Consider the following 22,562-nt stretch of genomic DNA (forward strand, 5'->3'; position numbering starts at 1 on the left):
GTTCTCGAGATCAAGTTGCAAGAACACTGTACTACTGTCGAGTTCGACTTCGCGTTCGCGGTCAGTTGGATGACAATAATCAGAGATGGCACAGACTTTACCTGTTAGTTTATTAGAGATCTCGTTGACAGGTTTCTAAAAGCACACACAGAGTTGCGGACTCCGGGGCCAGTGGAAACGTGTCACACCAGCCCCTAGAATTAAGCCCCTTTTATCCCCCAAAACCGCAGAATTCACAGTTATTTACAAGTATCACAACCAATCAATATTGGAATTAAGTCAGTTTTCCCTTATACGGCCGAGTGTTGGAACAAAGTCAGTTTTCCCATATAAGGTCCTAACATGCTATTGTTCAAGGTTTAGTCGGCGTCTGTTTATTGTTTATGTTCTTTATACATTGTGTTTTTCTCCTCTGAAGACGAGCTGGAACATTCTGCGGTTTGGGCTACTGATTACTACTAGCTTTAGCAAGTTCAGCATTTTTGTGATTACGTAGCCTCAAGCAGGTGTGAGAGAAAGAGAGAGAGCCTCAAGCATGTGCTTTAACCTAGCACACAATGCTGCAAAGCCCATGCGGAGTCTAGTGGCTGAAGCAAAGAAAAAGGACAGATCTCCACACTACGCTGATGTCCCCCGATTTTACACATGGAACAATCAGAAATGGCAAAGAAGGAAGTTTGGGAAGATAGTGGAAGATCTTCCAGGTATTTTGGAAGCTAACGTTCTGGGATGAATGTATACCGTTTCTCCAAGATGTGACCTCTACTACTTGAGACTGCTTCTCCATCACGTAAAAGGGCCAGTATCCTTCGATTCATCGAGGACGCATGACGGACATATTCTTCCTTCCTTCAAAGACGTCTGCAAAGAAAGAGGTTTGTTTTGCAAACTGACAACTATTGGCAACAGACGATGGAAGATGCTGAGCGGACAAGACTTCCCGAAGCAATGAGAGATTTGTTTGTTTTGTTGACGATTGCTGAGATCAACTCTTCTCGACAATTATGGGATCGCTTCAAGAATTCAATGTCTGAAGATTACCTTCAAAGAGAACGGAGAGCAATCGATGATCCAAATATCATGATTGATAAAAGGCATCATGATCAGGCTCTGTTGTATATTCAAGACAAGCTTGTGAATTACAACAAGACACTGGGATACTTTCATGTGCCACTACCAAGACATGGAAGGATGAACCTTGATGGTGACAATCCAGAATTGCTGAGTGAACTGCAGTACAATAGAACTGAACAACAGTGATTTTTTGAAGAGAAGGAGTCTCTGCTGAATGCTGAGCAGAGCAGTGTATGACCATGTGTGCAGCTGCTTGGAAAGGAATGTTCCTTCAATGTTTTTCATTGATACACCAGCAGGAATGGGCAAAACAATTCTCACCAATTTGATCCTCTCCAAAGTCCGAGGTCAAGTTGATGTTGCTTTTGCTGTAGCATCCTCTGGCATAGCAGCTACATTGATGCCTGGTGGAAGAACTGCACATTCTCGATTCAAGATACCCATCGAAGTGACCGATAATACAATGTGCAACATTGAGAAGAACTCCAACATGGTTCATTTGATCAGAAGTGTGAGACTGATTGTTTGGGATGAGTGCCCGATGATTAGGAGGGAGAGCTTTGAAGCGGTGGACAGAACTCTTCGAGATCTATGCAAAAAGAACGATGAGCCTTTTGGCGGCATTCTTGCCTTTTATTTTGGCGATTTTCGCCAACTCCTTCCTGTTGTGAAAAAGAAAAATGATGCTGATGTTGAAAATTCCTGCATCAAGAAATCTTATTAATGTTCAAATAGTTATATTTTGTTATTCACATTTAAAACTTTAATAAATCCCTTTTCCACTTGCTGTGCCCGTCAGCTGCCCATGCACAGTAATACCATGTTCGACGTCACAATGGAAACCCGACGGGCGAGAATGGCGTCGCCGCCGGAGAGCCCCTAAGAATGGAGGGGGGGAGATAAGGGGGGATGGAGTGGGTGACTGGGGGGTGGGAGGGGAAGGGGGGGAGTGGGTGGGGAAGAAGAGGGGTTGAGGGGATGGAGTGAGGGTGCGAGACCAATGCAGAAAAAAGCACCGTTTTAAAGAAAAATCACGATTTTCATTGGTTGATTTATTTTTTTAAGCCATTTATTTTAAAGAAAAAAGTGTGATTTTTTTTTCCCCACATCACAATGGCAACCCAATGAGTTGTAGACCGAACGGGTCCACTTGGTCTAGTCTCTATTAAACTGTCTCCCTCTCACCTTATGGCTATGGCCTCTAGTGTTGGACATTTTCACCCTGGAGAAAAAGGTTCTGACTGTCTACCCTCTCTAGGTGTCTCATAATTTTATATACTTCTATCAATCACTGACGTTACAGAGGAAACAATCCAAGTTTATCCAACAGCTCCTGTAGCTCAGATCCTCTAATCCAGGCAGCACTCGGGTAAACCTCATCCAAACCCTCTCCAAAGCCTCCACAACTTTCCTGCAATGGGGCAACCAGAACTGCAAGCAATATTCCAAATACGGCTTACCAAAATCCCAAAGAGTGTATCATAATTTCCTGACTCGTATATACAATGTCCTTAGCAATGAAGGCAAGCATATCATACATAGACAGAAAATACTGGAGTAACTCGGCAGGTCAGGCAGCGTCTCTGGCGAAAATTGATAGGTCTGAAGAAGGGTCCCGACCCGAAACATTACCTCTCTATTTTCCCCAGAGGTGTTGCCTGATTTGCTGAGTTGCTCCAGAATTTTGTGCCTATCTTTGGTATAAAGCAGCATCTGCAGTTCTTTTTTATTCCTAGTATACCATATATCATCTTTGCCACCCCCTCTACTTGTGCTACAACCTTTAGTGAGCTGTGAACCTGGACTCCTAGATTCCTCCCCACATCAATGCTATTAAGGGTCTTGCCGTTAACTGTATACTCCTTACATTCAACCTCCGATGGGCAGCACCTCACACTTGCTTGGGTTAAACTCTATGCCATTTCTCCGCCCATTTCTGCAGCTGATCTATAATCCCGCTGTATCTTTTGACAGCATTTCTCATTATCTGTGACTCCTCCGCTATTGATGTCATCAGCAAACTTGCTTACCAGCCCATCTACATTTAGATGTAGGTCATTTATATATATCACAAACAGCAGAAGTCCCAACACAGATCCCTTCGGAACTCCACTGGTCATAGACCTTCAGTCAGAATGTCTACTACCTTCCACCGCAACCCTTTGTTTTCTAGAATAAGGCAGTTCTGAATCCGGAATGCTGTCCATCCTAATCTTCTGAATCAGCCTATCTATCAAAAACCTTACTAAAAATACATATACACTGCATCCACTGCACTGCCTTCATCAACCTCCTTTGTCACCTCAAAAAACTCAATCACGTCAGTGAGACAATCAAGTTAGCGAGACAATCAAGTTATTTAACTTTTTGCAGAATGTTTACGTTTTTATTTTGTCTGATTCGAAATACGTTGAGATATTAGTAACGCGAATATATTGCAAGCCCAGTTAAAACAAAATTCCAGAATTGTGTTATCTTGTAACAATCTAAAATTATGTACTGTAAGAAAGTAGAAATCCTATTTCAAACATCTTGCTGCTTTTATCTATAGGATCTTAAGAAGCCTTTTGATAAAGCCTGGAAGGACTATGAAACCAAAGTGTAAGTCTTTTTTTATATCAGAAGTAAGTGGGATATATGGACAGCTGACTTTTACTCTGAAATAACCAATACAAATAGGCATTTTATTTTTCAAGAAATGGAACATATATGGTCCAGGTTTTATGTTAGTAAAACAAGTACGCGTGATTGAGGAACAATGCTACATAGATTTAAAAATGTACATGATACAGTAGTTTTATGACATTGACCTGAGAAAGGAAATGTGTTTGGAGAGCAGGAGGAATCTATAAAATTCTGTGGAGGCTTAACAGGGTAGAGGAGGATGTTTATCCTGGCGGAATATAGAACTAGATGTAGGTTCATAATTAGCAGCCTCCCATTTAAGACAGTGAAGAAGAGGACTATTTTCACTTGAGCTCGTGGATCTTCAGAATTCTCTACCCCAGGAAGCAAGTAGAGGCTGAGATACATTTTTGGACTATAATCAATGGTTACTGAGACAGATAGGACTGTAGAGTTGAGACTATGATCAAATCAACTATCATCCGTGGAATAGCATAGCACACTTGGGGGGATGTATGGTGTACTCCTTTTCTTATGATCTTAAATGGGATAACTGTAAACTTGTGACTGTGATACAAAGTTTGTTATTTTTCATTTGCAGTACAAAAATTGAAAAGGAGAAAAAGGAACATGCCAAACAGCATGGTATGATCCGAACAGAAATAAGTGGAGCGGAAATCGCTGAGGAAATGGAGAAAGAACGAAGATTTTTTCAATTACAGATGTGCGAGGTAAGCCAGTTCTGGTAATTAATACATGTCCAGGATGCACCAATTATGTAATTATTTTATTAACCATAGCTGAACATCACTACCCATGTTTCTCTTTTCTAGTCATTGCTTTTCAAGAATGTATATTTGGTAAAGTAAGCTCTGATTAAAAGAATTCTCAATTTGAGGGTTGGTAGTATGTGCATGTCGAGACATAAGCAACTGCAGATGCTGGGAGCTCCAGCAAAAGATCCCACCTAACATCCTCTGCCTAAACATTATCCCCCTCTCTCTCCCATAAGGCTCCATCTGCTCATCACCCCCCACAATAGACAATAGACGCAGGAGTAGGCCATTCAGCCCTTCGAGCCAGCACCGCCATTCAATGCGGTCATGGCTGATCACTCTCAATCAGTATCCCGTTCCTGCCTTCTCCCCATACCCCCTCACTCCGCTATCCTTAAGAGCTCTATCCAGCTCTCTCTTGAAAGCATCCAACGAACTGGCCTCCACTGCCTTCTGAGGCAGAGAATTCCACACCTTCACCACTCTCTGACTGAAAAAGTTCTTCCTCATCTCCGTTCTAAATGGCCTACCCCTTATTCTTAAACTGTGGCCCTTTGTTCTGGACTCCCCCAACATTGGGAACATGTTTCCTGCCTCTAATGTGTCCAATCCCCTAATTATCTTATACGTTTCAATAAGATCCCCCCTCATCCTTCTAACTTCCAGTGTATACAAGCCCAATCGCTCCAGCCTTTCAACATACGACAGTCCCGCCATTCCGGGAATCAACCTAGTGAACCTACGCTGCACGCCCTCCATAGCAAGAATATCCTTCCTCAAATTTGGAGACCAAAACTGCACACAGTACTCCAGGTGCGGTCTCACCAGGGCCCGGTACAACTGTAGAAGGACCTCTTTGCTCCTATACTCAACTCCTCTTGTTACGAAGGCCAACATTCCATTGGCTTTCTTCACTGCCTGCTGTACCTGCATGCTTCCTTTCATTGACTGATGCACTAGGACACCCAGATCTCGTTGAACTCCCCCTCCTCCTAACTTGACACCATTCAGATAATAATCTGCCTTTCTATTCTTACTTCCAAAGTGAATAACCTCACACTTATCTACATTAAACTGCATCTGCCATGTATCCATCCGCCCACTCACACAACCTGTCCAAGTCACCCTGCAGCCTTATTGCATCTTCCTCACAATTCACACTACCCCCCAGCTTAGTATCATCTGCAAATTTGCTAATGGTACTTTTAATCCCTTCGTCTAAGTCATTAATATATATCGTAAATAGCTGGGGTCCCAGCACCGAACCTTGCGGTACCCCACTGGTCACTGCCTGCCATTCCGAAAGGGACCCATTTATCCCCACTCTTTGCTTTCTGTCTGTAAACCAATTTTCTATCCATGTCAGTACCCTACCCCCACCTCTCATCTGATTTCACCAATCACTTACTAAGCCACATTCTGAATGACTTCATCCTGGAAAATAAACTGGACTTCCTCTGTCTGACAGAAACCTGGCAACAACCTCTGGACTACCTCCCACTCAACCTCACTACACCCAACGGATACTCCTACATCAATAAACCACGCTCGGAAGGCCGAGGTGGTGGGATTGCTGTAATCACCGACAGGACTTCAAGATCAGCCTCATCTCCATCTCATCTGCTCCTTCATTTGAACACCTGGCTTTCAAACTCTCTGGCCACACACAATTAGTCATGGCAGTTGTCTACCGCCCTCCCAAACCACACCCATCATTCCTTTCTGACTTCTCTGACTTTCTGACCCAGTTCTGTTCTCTCTCCCCCTCAATCCTCCTCCTCGGTGATTTCAACATCCATATGGACTCCACTGACTCCACAATAACCGCTGACTTCACTGAAATACTCAACTGCTTTAACCTCACTCAACACGTCAATTTTCCCACCCATAACCGTGGGCACATTCTGGACCTTGTCTGCTCCACTGAACTAAATCTACATCACCTCTCTGGCTCCGACCCCACCCTCTCTGATCACTTAGCCATCACCATGTCTGTCAACATTCCCACCCCAGCTCCAAGGCAAAAACGCAAAATCAACTTCCGTAAGCTGAACTCTGTTTCACCTACCTCGCTCTCATCCTCCCTCTCTGAAATAATGTCCGCCTCTCCCTTCGTTGACCTCCACAGCCCCTCTGACCTCACTGACTACTACAACCACACTCTCTCCTCCTGCCTCGACCAGCTTGCACCTATAAAAACCAAAACAGTTTCCTTCACCCACTCTGCTCCCTGGTTTACCCCTGAACTCCGCATGATGAAAACTCATGCCCGCCAACTTGAAAGACTCCGCAACAAAACAGGTCTCACAATTCACTCCCAAGCCTACAAAGACCACCTGCAGCACTACAAAGATGCCCTCTCCCGTGCCCACTCCACCTACTACTCTCAAATAATTCACTCTGGCTCCGGAAACCCCAAAACACTCTTCTCTACAATAAACAAACTCCTCAGCCCCCTGGACACCATCTCCCAATCATTCACAGTTGACAAATGCACCACTTTCCTTTCATTCTTCCAAAGCAAAATAGACAACATCTACAGCACCTTAACCACCAACGCACCTGCTCCCCCTCAAACCACCTGCCCCCCCTTATCCTGTCAACCCCTGCCTCAGTTCTCCCCAGTCTCCACCACCGACCTCTCTGACCTCTTCACAGGAATAAAAACTGCCACCTGCTCTCTGGACCCCATCCCCTCCAGCTTTGTCAAGGCCTGCCTTCCTGCTCTCTCTCCACTTATCACTGCAACAATAAACTCCTCCCTGTCCACTGGCATCGTCCCGCCATCCCACAAAATTGCTGCTGTCACCCCCATTCTGAAAAAACCTGGTCTCAACCCTGACACCCCAAACAACTTCAGACCAATCTCCAACCTACCCTTTCTGTCCAAAGTTTTGGAACGTGCTGTAGCTTCCCAACTCAAATACCACCTCTCTGCCAATAACCTGTATGAAACTTTCCAATCCGGATTCCGCTCCAACCACTGTACTGAAACTGCGCTCCTCAAAATCACAAACGACCTTTTCCTCTCCTCCGACGCTGGTAACCTCAACATCCTCATCCTACTTGACCTCAGCGCCGCCTTTGACACCATAAATCACTCCATTCTCCTCACCCGACTTGAAACCTCCTTTAACATCACCGGCACAGCCCTATCCTGGTTCAAATCTTACCTCTCTGACAGGCACCAGTTCATCTCCATTAACAACTGTAAATCCCCCACCGCTCCCCTCCCCCAAGGTGTCCCCCAAGGCTCAGTCCTTGGCCCCCTCCTCTTCATCCTCTACCTGTTTCCCCTTGGTCAATTAATCCGCCGTCATGGTCTCAACTTCCACTGCTTCGCCGATGATATCCAGCTCCTCATCTCCACCAAGTCAATCTCCACCACCACACACTCTACACTGACAAACTGCATCACTGAAATAAAATCTTGGCTTCAATCAAATTTCCTCAAACTCAACTGCAACAAATCTGAAATCATCATCATTGGTCCAAAAACGCTCACCAAATCCACCCAAAACTTCATCCTCAATATTGATGGTCTCCCAGTATCCACCTCCCCTCACATCCGGAATCTTGGAATCATCTTTGATCAAACCCTCTCCTTCGACAAACACATCACAAAGACAGCCTTCTTCCACCTCAAAAACATTGCCCGTCTCCGTCCATGCCTCTCCTCCACAGCTGCAGAAACCCTCATCCACGCCTTCATCACCTCCCGTCTGGACTACTGCAACAGCCTCCTCTATGGCGCACCCTCAAAAATCATCAGTAAACTTCAATACATTCAAAACTCCACTGCCCATCTACTCACCCACACCCCGATCCGTGACCATATCACCCCCGTCCTTTACAAACTCCACTGGCTCCCCATCCCCCAGAGAATCCAGTACAAAATCCTCCTCATGACCTACAAAGCCCTCCATAACCTGGCCCCATCCTACCTGACCGACCTCCTCCACAGGCACACTCCCACCTGCACCCTCCGCTCTGCTGCTGCCAATCTCCTATCCCCCCACATCCGGACCAAACTCAGATCCTGGGGGGACAGGGCTTTCTCCATCGCTGCTCCCACCCTATGGAACTCACTACCTCAAACCGTCAGAGACTCCTCCACACTCACCACATTCAAAACATCACTGAAGTCTCACCTGTTCAGTACTGCCTTCAACCACTGAAGGTCACCCCACCTTCTGTCTCCTTTCTCTGTTCGTTTACTTATTTATCTATTTATTCACTTCCCTATGTTCTCTAAATCCCTGTAAAGCGTCTTTGAGTATATGAAAAGCGCTATATAAATGTAATGTATTATTATTATTATTATTAATCTTTATCTCAATCCTCCCTTTCACATCCATACACGGATTGTCTTTCCTCTATGCTGTAACTTGATGCAAGGTCACCACTTGAAATATCGACCAAATCCTTTGCCTCCATGGATGCTGCTTGATCCGCTGAGATCTTCCAACAGTTTATTTTTTTTGCAGTAGACTATATGGACTGGTGTAGATGCTGCATAGGTTATTTAAATTGAGATTTTGCATGGTTTGAAATGCAGTATATGAAATCTCTGGAAATTTATTTGTGAGAATAGTTATTTGTGAATATTTTGAATGAATTGTTACCATTTTTTACTTTGCTGTGTGGATTGTGTAGGTAATCTTAAAAATTACATCACATTCTGCAGTTTCATACCCTTCTCAATAATATTGTTATTTCAATGGATATTTTCTTAAATGTTGAGTGGAGAGTGATTTTTGAGTTTCAAAATATTAATTGTTTTCACAGTATTTGCTTAAGGTCAATGAGATCAAGATTAAGAAAGGTGTCGATTTACTCCAGAACCTGATTAAATATTTCCATGCACAATGCAAGTAAGTTTTTGAATTTTTTAAATTACTGTTTTATGTAACGCTTTGAATTCTATTAGTAGAATTTATGATGCATTTGTTTTTTAAATTTAAATTTTGTTCAGTGAGTGACATTGCTATGGGTAAAAGGTTTATTAAGTTGTATGTTGTATTCCAGTTTAACTGTTTAGAATCAGTTTTTTTCAGGATGGCTTGAAGGCTGTAGAAAGTTTAAAACCCTCCATGGAAAAGCTGGCTACAGATTTGCATGCTGTAAGTCTTTATTATTATTGTGAGTGTACATTGTATATGTTACACACAATATGAAAGAATGCTAAATACTGTTTTCTGTTAAACTAGGAAGCAAAAATAAAATTGTACACATCTTTGGTCTGATTTTAGCTCTAATTTGATTCTGGTGATCCATGTTAGGCTAATATTTTGATCCAATTTTTGATATTGCATTGGACTACAAGGCAGAAAGAAATCTGCTCATGAATGCTAAGCATTAGCTACTGCAGGAAAGTGTGCTTGTTAAATTTCAGGTTGTATTTAACTATGTTTCCATCCAAGGCCACATATCTGCTGATATGATCAGGTCCTAAATAAGTATGGATTTCGAGCTGCTCAATAAGTATGGATTTAGGGATGGGAAGAGGGAGGATAGTAATGATGTAAATGAAATGAATTGTGCGACTGAAATTTATAGTGGGTTGAACTGAGAATTATTCAAAAGAATTTAATGACAGATCTGCTGAGAAGTCTCTTGAGTAGGTTTTCACTAGACCTAAACGTAACTGAAGTCGAGCTAAAATGCAATGAAAAGAACTTCTGAGCTGCAGGCAAGGGTTTTCATAAAAGTGACAAAGCAGTCCGGCATTCGACCCTCTCATTGTTACTGCTCTATCACAGTATGCAATTATGGAGATGAATTATTGTTCCAGTGTTTTTATACAATTCTTAACTAACTATCGCTATGATTGAGTGTGGAAACATAGTCCAAAAACTGATGTCTACTGGATTCCCCACATCCTAATGTCTTTGAGAAACAAGTGGCTGCAAATACAGTGGGTGCTTTGGTTCTGCTCTTCCAAATTCTCTTGAAATTCCAAAATCTAAATTTTCTTGATTCCAGAAAACTTTTGACAAATTGGAAAGCCCAAAATGTAATGCTGCTGCTCAGTAAGGAAGACAAGCAGAAAGCTAGATGGTGCCACAGCTGTAATGAGAGCCATTACTTAGGAAGTATAGGAAAATAACTGCAGATGCTGGTACAAAATCGAAGGTATCACAAAATGCTGGAGTAACTCAGCAGGTCAGGCAGCATCTCAGGAGAGAAGGAATGGGTGACGTTTCGGGTCGAGACCCTTCTTCAGTCTGAAGAAGGGTCTCGACCCAAAACATCACCCATTCCTTCTCTCCTGAGATGCTGCTTGACCTGCTGAGTTACTCCAACATTTTGTGATACCTTCAATTACTTAGGAAGTAGTAGTAGGATATTTAGAAAACCATAATACAAAGAAACAAAATCAACATGGTTTTATTAAAGGGAAATTGTTTTTGAAAAATCTATTAACATTGTTTGATGGTATTACTGGTAGAGCAGATAAAGGGGAGGTTGAAGATAGCTTTTTAGGAGTTCCAAAACTGTTTTTGATAAGAGGTCACAGAAGGTTATTGGGTAAAATATGAGGCCTTGCTATTGAAGGTAATATATTAGCATGGATAAAATCAAGGCAGAGTATGGTATGCACGCTATAACTAGTGGGGTGTCGTAAGGATTCGGGCTGTGGCCTAAAATATTTACAGCCTATGTCAATATCTTGGAAGAGTAAACCCCTTGTATTGTTGCTCATCTTGATGATAATGGAAAGGTAGGGAAGAGAACGTATTGAAAGAAGGACAAAAAAAAATATCACAGGCATATAGTTAGGTGAGTGAGTGAGTAAAAATTTGATAGATGGAGAGTGTGAGATTCTCTATTTTGTTAAGAAGATAAATAAAGTAGAATATTATTTGAAGGACGAGGCTCCACTCAGGGCTGCTGAGTAAAGGGATCTGGGTGCCCTCATGTGTAACAGAATTAACCTGCTGAGGCACTGAGTAATCACAAAGGCAAATAAATGTTGGCCTTTATTGCAAGGGGAATGTTGTGCAAAAGTAGGAAATACTCATTGCAACTATATATCATTTTAATTTATTCAAAGATTGATAACGCTATATCATTTTTTTTTCTCTGTATTTAAGGAAGAATATTTGTTTTTGGAGATGGTTTAAAGAAGTTTCACTAGTTTGATTACTGGGTTGAAGTAAAGGAATGAGGAAAGGTTGTACGTGAGTCTATACATACATAAATAAGAAATGGGATAAGATTGAGAGGTAGTCTTATTGAAATATATTTTCAATAATTTCTGAGCGCTTCAAGAGGATTTTTTTTTCATCATGAGGGAATCTAATTTAAAATAAGGATGCATGGAATTTTGGATTATTGAGCCGAGAATTGAGGGGTTGGGCAAAAAATAAATCCTAAATAACTAGTTACTAAATAAACTAAATTAAACCAAATAAATAATAATAATAAAATTGAAATTGATACCAACTTCAGATCAGCCATGATTCTATTGAATTGTTGAGGAAAACATCATCTTGTCTCTATGAAATCCTCCAAATTCGCCAGAAGAATAGTAAACCAACAAAAGCATTCTGTCCCAGGCCAGCATCTGTGATATTCCTTTGGTTGCTTACAGATGGCTATTTAGTGAAGGCTTTGTCGGGTAAGAAGGGCATGTTATTCTTTGCTTGCCATTTAACTCAAAACAGGCATGGTATGCTATGGGAGATAGGTCGACAGAAGAAAAAGATTCATGCATGTGCTCAAAGCTTCCTATTAACTTCCCGAGAAGGTGAAATTAATCAATAAATGCTATATTTTTGAGGGCTATTCTATTTAAGCTTAGAGTGCAATTATGTAAGTTGACAGAACATAATTTTATTAGTTCATGATTGTGCAAGATTGCACTTTTGGAGTGTAACAAACTAACACTGTGAAACTAATCAGAGCTGCATCTCAGTTTTTATCCTGTGACAATTACTCTGGCTGGTTAAGATATAGACCCTCAGAATTATCTGATGCTGCCCTTTTGCAATGTATCCTTTTCATTTTTTTCTTTTTCATGACTAATTGAATAAATCAGATTAATTTGGTAATTCTACATTACCAGTAGATTACATGAAGAAAGGTGAAATGTTACAGATATAAGCAGACCATTCAGCCTTTGTTTGAACTGGTTCCTTGAGGCTTTCCAGTTAATCCTGCTACATTGCTCTTTTTTTTACAATCATTGTCCTATTTCATTTTCTTTCCTTCGTCATCTATTTGAGCAGTTCTATGGAATGAACGCCCCACAAACCAACAAAATCTTCCTCCTTTTGCAGTTTGTTTTCCTTTTACCATTTAGCCTTAGATTTCCTAGACGATTACTATGTGAAAGGTTACAGTATCTCGGTAATTTGGCATATGAGTGAAATTCTTTATGGAATGTGCTCTGTTAATGATGAAATGAAGGGAGGCTAGATGGAAAAGAAAAGTTGTGTGCATTGAATTATTTTCTGGCTGCTGCTCCACTGAGCAGTGGAATGGCTCAAACCGGGGAATGACTCAAATGCATCTTTTCACTTGAACGGCTTTTTGTCTGAATAAGTTTTATGGAATAATCCTTTGTGAAATAGAGAATTTTTTTCTTTGTAATTATTGTTCAATTGATGAAACTACAGAAGTGTTTTGTGTGAAATTTTGAAAGATATCTAAGTGCATAATTTTGGAAAAAATGAGGCACTTTCCTGTTTAAAAAAAAATTGCTCCTATTGGATATAGCAACTGTTTTTGCTCTGTGAAATATACCCAATCGATTTTATTTCCAGATCAAGCAAGTGCAGGATGAGGAAAGAAAACAGCTTGTTCAACTTCGGGATGTACTAAAAGCAGGGCTTCAGGTTGAACAGAAAGAGGTGAGAAGTTTTTTAGTTTGCTGCTGCATGTTGTGCTGTTAACAAAGTTCATTCATTTTTGTGTGTTTTTTGTCACGTTATTCTTTACATTTGGAGAACAAGTTTGTGTGAATATTTATCCAGAGCAATGAAACTCTTATTTTGATAGTACATAACTGTCTTCTGCACTAGTATATGTGAAATATGCATATTCTGCACTAGTATATGTGAAATATGCATATTTTCTGAGCATAATGACAGTACTATAGCTTTAAACTTAGCCTTTAATGAATTTCATGTTCACGAAATGTTGCACTTGCTTCAAATGCTCCCTTAATTTTGATCTTTTGTGTCTCCATGTGTTTGATGCAGATAGTTTCCAAGTTAAGTAAAAGGTTTGGTTTCTGTCAGAATTGATGTCTGATTGAGAAATTCAATTTAAAAGAAAATATAGTCATTAAAGTTTTGATTAATATAGAATATTTAAATGTTTTGAATCATGTGATTAATTAAAATATTCCTCAAATTAACCTATTTAATCACAATTTCTTCTGACTGGGTAAACAAACATGGGGAATATAAATTAATAACAAAATTGTGCCGCATTTAACAGCATTAGTTATATATTACCCACCACTATGTTTCTTTTTTTTCCTTTCCTAATCAGATGTGCAGCACTTTGGTCAACGTGGGTTGTTTTTAAATGTGCTATACAAATAAAATTGACTTGACTTGACTTGACATAATTTTAAAAAAACTACAAGGTTCCTTTCTTGGACCCACTATTTTGATCTGCTGGCGGCGCAGTGGTAGAGATGCTACCTGATAGCGCCAGAGACCTAGGTTGTCCCTAGTGTGTAGAATAGAACTGGTGTACGGGGGATCATTGATCGGCGCAGACTCGGTCGGCCATGCTGTTTATCTAAACAAAGGGCCTATTTTTGTATTGTGAGACTATGCCTGGGAACATGGTAAATTAAACTAAACATTTCCCTGCCAATTATTTGTTGCATACTTTTCATATTGAATTTGCAGAACTTCTCAGTGGCAAGACTTTAAGACTTGCATGTAGAATTGTGAAATTGAGTGATAGATGATTAAAATTGGTGTGTTGTTTTTGTGTAGAATTTTCAATACTAAAATAAGTTATTACCACATGTATCTATGCCATGGCTTAAACCCTGGCTGGTGGGATCATTTTTTAATATAACTTCCCTGCATTTAGTATTTTCTGCTTCTGTGTTTGTTTAATGCAAACGTAACAATCACTAGTCATTCTGTTTTATAACAACTTGTAGCATCGTCTATAACTTTGTTACATGTCAAAAGAATATTTAAAATATTTTCTTTATATTTGAGCTAGTACTGAGCCTCTTTCAACTTGCCGTATCCTGCCTGTTATGTTTTACTGAGTGCTGTGATTTTGATGTCAAAGCATGGGCAAACACATTTACACAACTAACCACGTTCCTGATCCACAACTCTGCTGAACTAACTATGTTCCCAGGCATAGTCTCACAATACAAAAATAGGCCCTTGGTCCACCTCGCCAATGCTGACCAAAATGTCTATCTCAGCTCGCCCCATTTGCCGACGTATGGCCCATATCCATTCTAAACCTTTCTTATCCATGTACTTGTCCCTGGCTCTGGTAGCACACCTAATCTCTCCTTTGCATGGTGTGATAGACAAAGGATGAATAGGATAGGCTAATTCCAATGGGGCTTTCTCTTAACAAACTGAACAGTCTTGTTATAATGAAGTACAAGATATCATGTCAGCACTCCTCGTACAAACAGTGGCACCTAATATGTTGAGTCATCATCCAATCGAGATATCGCTTTAACATCAACTGAGCTTTGATCGGTACTGATGACTGTTGGACTGATCATGCCTAATCTACTTTATATCCTTATCAACCTGACCATCAACGTCCATGGAAGTGTTGCCACAAGAAGATCAGTGTCACAGCTGTCAGACACTCAAAAGATAACTTTTCTTGAAATTTGCCTTACAGGCAAACCACCAAGTCTCAGCTTACAGTAAATGTCCTTAGCTCGTGGGCTGTCCTGACATCAGTCATAATTGGAATACTTTATTGTCACATGTGACTAGGCACAGTGAAATTCTTTGCTGCATACCCAATGTATACAAATAGCAGCCACCTACAGTGCTGACAAAGTTGCAAACCCCGCTGGCTCCTCCTTTTGTTCTCCCCCCCAACAGCAGTTCTCCCATGCTGGGTCCCCATTGTCCTTTGTTCTCCCACTCTCCCCAATGGTCCATTGTTCTCCCCCCACCTCCCTCACAGCAGCCCCCCCACGCCGGGTCTTCCATTGTTCTTCCCCTCCTCCCTCACGGCGGTCCTCCACGCTCTCACCGACCGTTGACCCGCGAGGCATCGCCGAGGCCCCATTGTCGCGAGGCTTCACCGCTGCTGCCGCTTCACCGCCACCGAGGCCTCATCGCTGTCAACGCCTCACCTCACGCCTCCGTGGTGCTCCGTGGACCCTGCAAAGAGACTTGTGGCTTCTCTGAAATGAAGAACTAACTCCGATTTAATGAGAATGATCAGGAGAACGAGGAGCTAATCAACTCCAATTGTAAGATGCATGTTCTTGGTGAAATTCTGGAAAATGTGAACCACTTATCAAACATCAGGAGCCATCGCTTTGTGAAAACAGACATCAATGATGAATTTCATCCCTGTCTTCAGTCAATTGGAAGTTTCACAAGTCATCAATAAAAAAGAAATGGCTCTACAGTTTACAGAAGTCCACTGGAAAATCTGTGAATAAAGAACAGATAATGGATAGAGATCGCACAATGCTAAGGAACTCACTGATGGCATGATATGCTCAGATTCTTCAGTGATGGTAAAAGCTATCCACAGTGCAAACACCCAAGGCTGCATCCTAGTGAGTGTCAAAAACAGGGTTGAACTTCCTAGAGATGTAATGTTGTCAGCACTCACTGGAAAGAACCCTTCAAAGAACTCATCAATCACAACTTTGAACTTGACGTCAGTACCTGAAATTCAGAGCCACATTCCATCTGAAAAACAATGCTTTGGAAGGATGCAGTCTCCCTGTGGAAATCCTACGAGACCTCAGAGATGCTATGATCATGATCATCTTTGAGAAAGGGGACAAGTAAAACTGTGGTAACGACAGAGGGATCTTCTTGCTGTCAGCCACAGGGGAAAGTCATCACAAATCCTTTTGAACAACTTCCTTTCAGTGGCTATTTCCAAATAGCTGTATGGATTCTGTCTATCTTGAATAGAGTGGACATGATCTTCATTGCATAATGATGCCAAGAAAAACATAAGGAGCAGCATCAGTCCTTTTAGATCTCACCAGAGCCTGTACTTCATTAATTGTGAACGACTGTGGAACACCTCCTCAAATTCAGTGCCAGAGAAATCCACCTCCATCTTGTGTTTGCTTCATGACAGCAAGCATGCATAACGTTAAGAGTTATTTTGGTTAAGTTTAATTTAGAGATACAGGCTCTTTGGGTGACCGAGTCTGTGCTGACCAGCGATCGCCCCATACAGTCGCACAACCCCCCCACACACTAAAATTCACAATTTTACCACGCCAATTAACCTACAAACATGTATGTCTTTGGAGCATGGGAGGAAACTGGAGCTCCCGGAGAAAACAGACGCAGGTCATGGGGAGAACATACAAACTTCATACAGACAGCACCAGTAGTCATGATCAAACCGTGGTCTCTGGCGCTGTAAGGCAGCAACTCTACTGCTGCTCCAGTGTGCCACCCATAACAGAACCAATCTTGGTAAAGATTGGTGTCAAACAAAGCTACAACACTTGCTCAACACTGCTTTTTATTCTCTCACTGTAATGTTGCACCTGAGCACCTCAGCTCCAAATAAACTTCCCATGATCATGGAGCTATCTTCAAACTTAATGGGAAATTGTTAAGCCTAAAGCAGCTTCACTGCAGAAGTAATTTAAAGCTCAGCAATCAAGCTGTAGTATACCAATGGCATTTATGTTTGCGCATGCTCAAAGTATTTGATGAAGCCATTGATGACTCATTCATTCATTGCCAAAATGTAGAAATGTTCTGACTTGGAATCCCAAAAAGTTCAGAATTTTAAACGCTTGTACGATAATCCCCTTGTACCTCTGTTTAGCTGATTATAATCCTCTCATTTCTTGTACATTTTGGTAATTTAATCTCTATATTTCAATACCCTTTTAGTTCAATTAAATTCTTCAAGATAGATCGGTGTACCTTTTTGAGTAAAGATTAATTGAATTAAGGCAAGGGTGTAAAATGTGGCAAATTTGATTTTGTTTACAAATTGTATTAAATGGAGTCGAGCAACAGATAAACTGTGATTTGATTGAATGACGGACCATATATATGGACCGAGCAGCCTACTCCTCTTCCATTGCTCAAATTACTGAAATCCACTTGAACACACAGCACTTTCAAGATCAAATAACGTTTGAGAAAAATGAGTTGCATTGTTAATGTGAAAACATACCAATGTCGAAGAGTTCCTAATGTTAGTACAAATGTTTGTATAAAGTGGTTTATCAGATAATAGAGAATAACTAATTTCATTCTGCTGTTAATATATATGATCAATAATATATGGTAACTGCTAAATGTGATTTGTTAAAAATTTCTTGCAACTAAAGGATACATTTTGCTTCCTTCCAAAATGCAAATACCTTTGTGATCAAAGTCTAGGAGAGTAAGTTATTCTTGTATTTTGTCTGGTTGTTAAATATTGTCTACTTAAAGTCTGCTGATTAAATTTAATCAGAGAGCATTCTTCGTATTTAAACTTCATTTGAATAAGATTATTTGCCTTTTTAATAGTAACAAATTTACATTTATTTATTGACACAAAGTAAACTGTGTTAATTTGTTAAAGGTTGTATTTTAGTGTTTTAGTATTTTAAATTGCATGATTAGGGCATTGAAAATAATACGGTATTGAGGACACAGAGGAAAGTTAGCCCTCAAATAGCAAGTTAATTTCTGACCAGTTTTGCATGAATTTACAAAGCAAATTCCAGCTGTTAAGCGGGGTTTTTTTTCACTGTAAGTGCAGCTAGGGATTTCATCTTTTGAGTCCACAAGCAAATTACCCTTATTCAAAATCGGCAAGTCTTAGCTTGTATGTATGTCTGAAATATTAAGAAGTTAAAATACATTTGTTATTTCTACTCGACTAATGGGGATATCAAGAATCAATTACAATAAAGATTGCATAGATTATAACCGTAAGTTTGGAAGTACTATATTATTGAAAATCAGTTGCTTAGGGATGGCCATGCATAAAAAATTGCAGTCGTTTCTTTAAAAAAGAGCATGGTGTCATCTTTCCCAGCATGACTTCTGAACAAGGAACGTAAAAAAAAAAGCTAATGCATGCAATTGGAGTACTTGCTCTTCCTGTAAGACGTTTCATGATACTTTTGACCTCTAATCTTTGCTACAGACCATAATACATGCAGTCATCTTTTGCAGATTAAGTAATATTCATATGGATCTGCACTTGTTTCCTTCCTGCTGTAAAGACAGTCTTATAAATACACTTCAGTCTACTGGAGTAGATAAATTCAAGTGGCACAATATCCCCAATATTAGCAGAAAATCTACAAGTCGTTCTGCATGGTTCAACTAATATTTAACCAATTTTAAATTATGTAGACGGTTATTGAGATAAATGAGTACTGATGGTTAATAGAATATCATACTAACAGTAATGAAAAAATACCAGAAACGCATCAAGTTAGTCAGCATAAATTGAGTGAACAGAGTGAATTGAGGGAGAACGTTTTACCATTCTGCTATTCTTCTTGATTAAATTGAGTCCTAAGATGTATAAAATTATTACTCCATTTAGGATTCCCAAGTTCGTCAGAGCATGATGTACAGCTTGCATCAACCTCAGGGAAACAAAGAACATGGAACAGAAAAATGCGGTGCTTTGTATAAAAAAAGTGATGGGTAAGTGAATTTTATTTTCATTCAAGAATAACTGTCAATGTTAGGAACTTCTCTCAAAGCAGCAGAGAAACAAAGAGGGGGCAGTGAGTGGAGAAGTACATAAATAGTGAGGGAGTAATGAAGAACCAAGTGTTTGTCTTTAAACAACAAGACTAAATATATCAGTACCGTAATACTCCAATAATTTGCTAACCGCTATTTGGAAATCCTGATGGTTTGAAATCTTGCCCACCAGGTGATATTTGCCGTGCTCCCTTTCCACTCACTGGGGCTTTGGTTCCCATGCCCCCTTACCAATCACAGGAGTCCTGGTTCCCACGTTTCCTTTCAATTTACCTCGTTCACTTGGAAGATTTATTATCTAATGTGGAATCTCTAAAAAGAGTGAATTAAAGAAGTGTTGAGGTATTCATAGCATAGTCAGGAAAATCTGCAAATCTGGGTAGCAAAAAAGCCCCAGGCATGCTGGATTATCAGAGTTCTATACAAATATCAATAGCATTGGAAGTTTATTGTAAAGACATCAAATTTGGAGGTCCAAAAACAGAATTACTCCCAATTGGATAATTATTCCCAAATTAAAACAAGTAATGTTTCTGAGAAGTAGAGATAATGTGACAAACTACTTTATGTGCACATTTAATGTTAATGTATTTTTTCCAGACTTAGGAAAGTGTGGCAGAAAAGGAAGTGTACAGTGAAAAATGGTTATCTGACAATTTCACATGGAACCGTAAGTTTACAAAAAGTTGTATTTTATTCCATTGAAAATGGAGATTTTCTTCGAAATCAGCTATTTTTCTATTCAGTGCAGATGTTTCTTAAAAAAGCGAACTGTTCTCTTTTAAAAGGAGCAGATTTCAGACTTGTAATTTAGCAGCCTAAAGGAATGAATTTCAACCGTCTTGCCAAGTACTGTAAGGTTAGCTATCAAAAAAATACGTACTATTCAAAATGCTCTCTGATAGCTTGGTTGAAAGTTTGGTTTTATACTTTGCCTTCTTTTACTCTGTATTGAAACTATGGATAGTAATATTGAGTGGTATGCAGTAATGGAATTAATTTGATTGTATATATATTGTATAATAAAATGCTGTCATTTTCTGTTCTGAGTGGTGGATACTACTGTACAGTAGATGTGCTAGTGTTACCAAAGTTTTGTCTAAATGTTTTCAATCATTTTTGATTTTCTTATAGGTTAATAGACCACCAGCAAAACTCAATCTACTTACATGTCAAGTGAAAGCAAATCCTGAAGAGAGAAAATGTTTTGATCTAATATCACGTATGTTTCTGGATATTTTAAAAAGCGCTTAATTGCTTAAACGAAAACGGCAAGGGCCTAATCACTTCTGTGGATGGTTAATTTAGGTTCACAGATGTGCAAAACTATAGATAGTACAAAATATTAAAATATAAATATGCAAAACGTGTTATAAATTTAATTGAAACTTGAAAATAATAGGATTTTCCTTATTAAAACCGATCAACTTTTCTGCCATATTCCTCCATTCCCTCCATATGCATGTCCCAATCTGAAAGAGTCTTAAATTCCACAATCGTATCTGTTTCTACCACTACCCCTTGCAGCACCTTACAGGCATCTACCACTGAGCAAAAAAACTTCCCCGCACGCTTCCTTTACATTCTTCCCCCTCTCATCTCAAAGTTATGTCCTCGAGTATTTCACATTTCCACCCTGGGAAAAAGATACTGATTGTCTACCCTATCTATGTCTCACCTCAATTTAGAAACTTCTATCAGACTTCCCTATAAGCCTTTGGCGCACCAAAGAAAACAAAGCATAGATCGGAACAACACAGCAACAGCCCCTTCGGCCCATGGTCTGTGCCAATCATAATGACAAGTTAACCTCCTCTGCCTGCACATGATCCAGATGCCGCCATTGCCTGCATATGCATGTGCCTATCTCAAAACAACTAAAACGCCACTATTGTATCTGCTTCCATCACTACCCTTGGCAGACCATGCCAGGCACACATCACTCGTTCTGCAACAACAACAAAAAAACGGCCTGCACATCTCTTTTAAACTTTCCCCACTGACAAAGCTATGCCCTCTAGTCTTTGGCTATCCTATATATGTCCTCAAGTGACTGTATTTCCTATCCATTTCTCTCATAGTTTTAGATACTTCTATTAAGGCTGCCCTCAATCTGTGATGCTCCAGAGAAAACATTCCAAGTTTGTCCAACCTCTAGCTAATATCCAGAAGAATGCTGTCTGGATATCCTCTTATCCAAGCAGCATTCTTCTGCACTCTTTCTAAAACCTCAACATCCTTCCTGAAAGAGACGATCAAAACCGCACAATATTCCAAATTCAGCCGAACCAAAGCTTTATAAAGCTGCAATATAATTTCCTGACTCTTATACACAATGCCATGTCTGATGAGGGCATGCATGCCATATGCCACCTTTACCACTCTATCTATTGTGTTACCACTTTCAGGAACTAATGGACTTGGACTCCAAGATCCCTTTGTACATTAGCACAGTTGATCCTGAATTAACTGATACCTTTCCCCTTATGGTGATACCTTTTGGTGACTTCTCACCAAAGTTCAACACCACATACTTCCCTTGGTTAAACTTCATTGGATTTCTCATGCGGTTTTGTAGCTGATTTATATCTTGCTGTATCGATTAATAATGATTGTAATGGAAGTTTTTGTAGAAAGTTATTAGGAAGATATTTTGGAAAGATTTTACAAAGTTAATTTTGTGACTTTGTAAAGTTAACAAGATATTTTAAAGAAAGTCAAAATTCTTTTAGTATTTTATGCTAATATCACAGAGTCTGTCTTTCAAAACTCAGATCAGTGTATGAAAGTAGCTTTTCTGATTTCCAATGGTTGGAGTACTAAAATGATGGTGCATCTTCTTGTTTAGATGATAGAACATATCATTTTCAAGTGGACGATGAACAGGAATGCCAAGTGTAAGTTTTACAAATACTAATGAAAACACTTAACAGTTGAAGAATTGTTCATCATCATCTTTTTGTAGCAAAGAATTATTTCTATTTTGTAAATTGTCTTTCATGAGTTAGTATTCCTTTGGGATCAGTACGATGGTGATAAAGAATTTAAAGCTTATTATGTCGTCAAGTTGTGAATTACTAATTAAATTTTAAAATGTGTAAAATCTTGCAAAAGATTTAGGTTTATTATTATTATCACCTGTAGCGAGATACCGCAAAAAGCTTTGTCTTGATTGCTCTCCAAACGG

General features: G+C 39.9%; 1 protein-coding gene across 1 annotated transcript in view; it reads left to right on the forward strand.

The window, feature by feature from the left end:
• The window catches only part of asap2a (ArfGAP with SH3 domain, ankyrin repeat and PH domain 2a), a 125,927-nt gene that overhangs the window by 64,299 nt on the left and 39,066 nt on the right, over positions 1-22,562 (forward strand). Inside the window, exons 5-13 of the mRNA XM_078399241.1 lie at positions 3,626-3,675; positions 4,301-4,430; positions 9,264-9,349; positions 9,523-9,598; positions 13,247-13,333; positions 19,209-19,312; positions 19,976-20,045; positions 20,510-20,597; positions 22,224-22,272. Coding sequence (XP_078255367.1) covers positions 3,626-3,675; positions 4,301-4,430; positions 9,264-9,349; positions 9,523-9,598; positions 13,247-13,333; positions 19,209-19,312; positions 19,976-20,045; positions 20,510-20,597; positions 22,224-22,272 — 740 coding nt within the window. The remainder of the gene's footprint in view (positions 1-3,625; positions 3,676-4,300; positions 4,431-9,263; positions 9,350-9,522; positions 9,599-13,246; positions 13,334-19,208; positions 19,313-19,975; positions 20,046-20,509; positions 20,598-22,223; positions 22,273-22,562) is intronic.

Source organism: Rhinoraja longicauda, chromosome 5 (assembly GCF_053455715.1).
Source record: "Rhinoraja longicauda isolate Sanriku21f chromosome 5, sRhiLon1.1, whole genome shotgun sequence".
Lineage (NCBI taxonomy): Eukaryota > Metazoa > Chordata > Chondrichthyes > Rajiformes > Arhynchobatidae > Rhinoraja > Rhinoraja longicauda.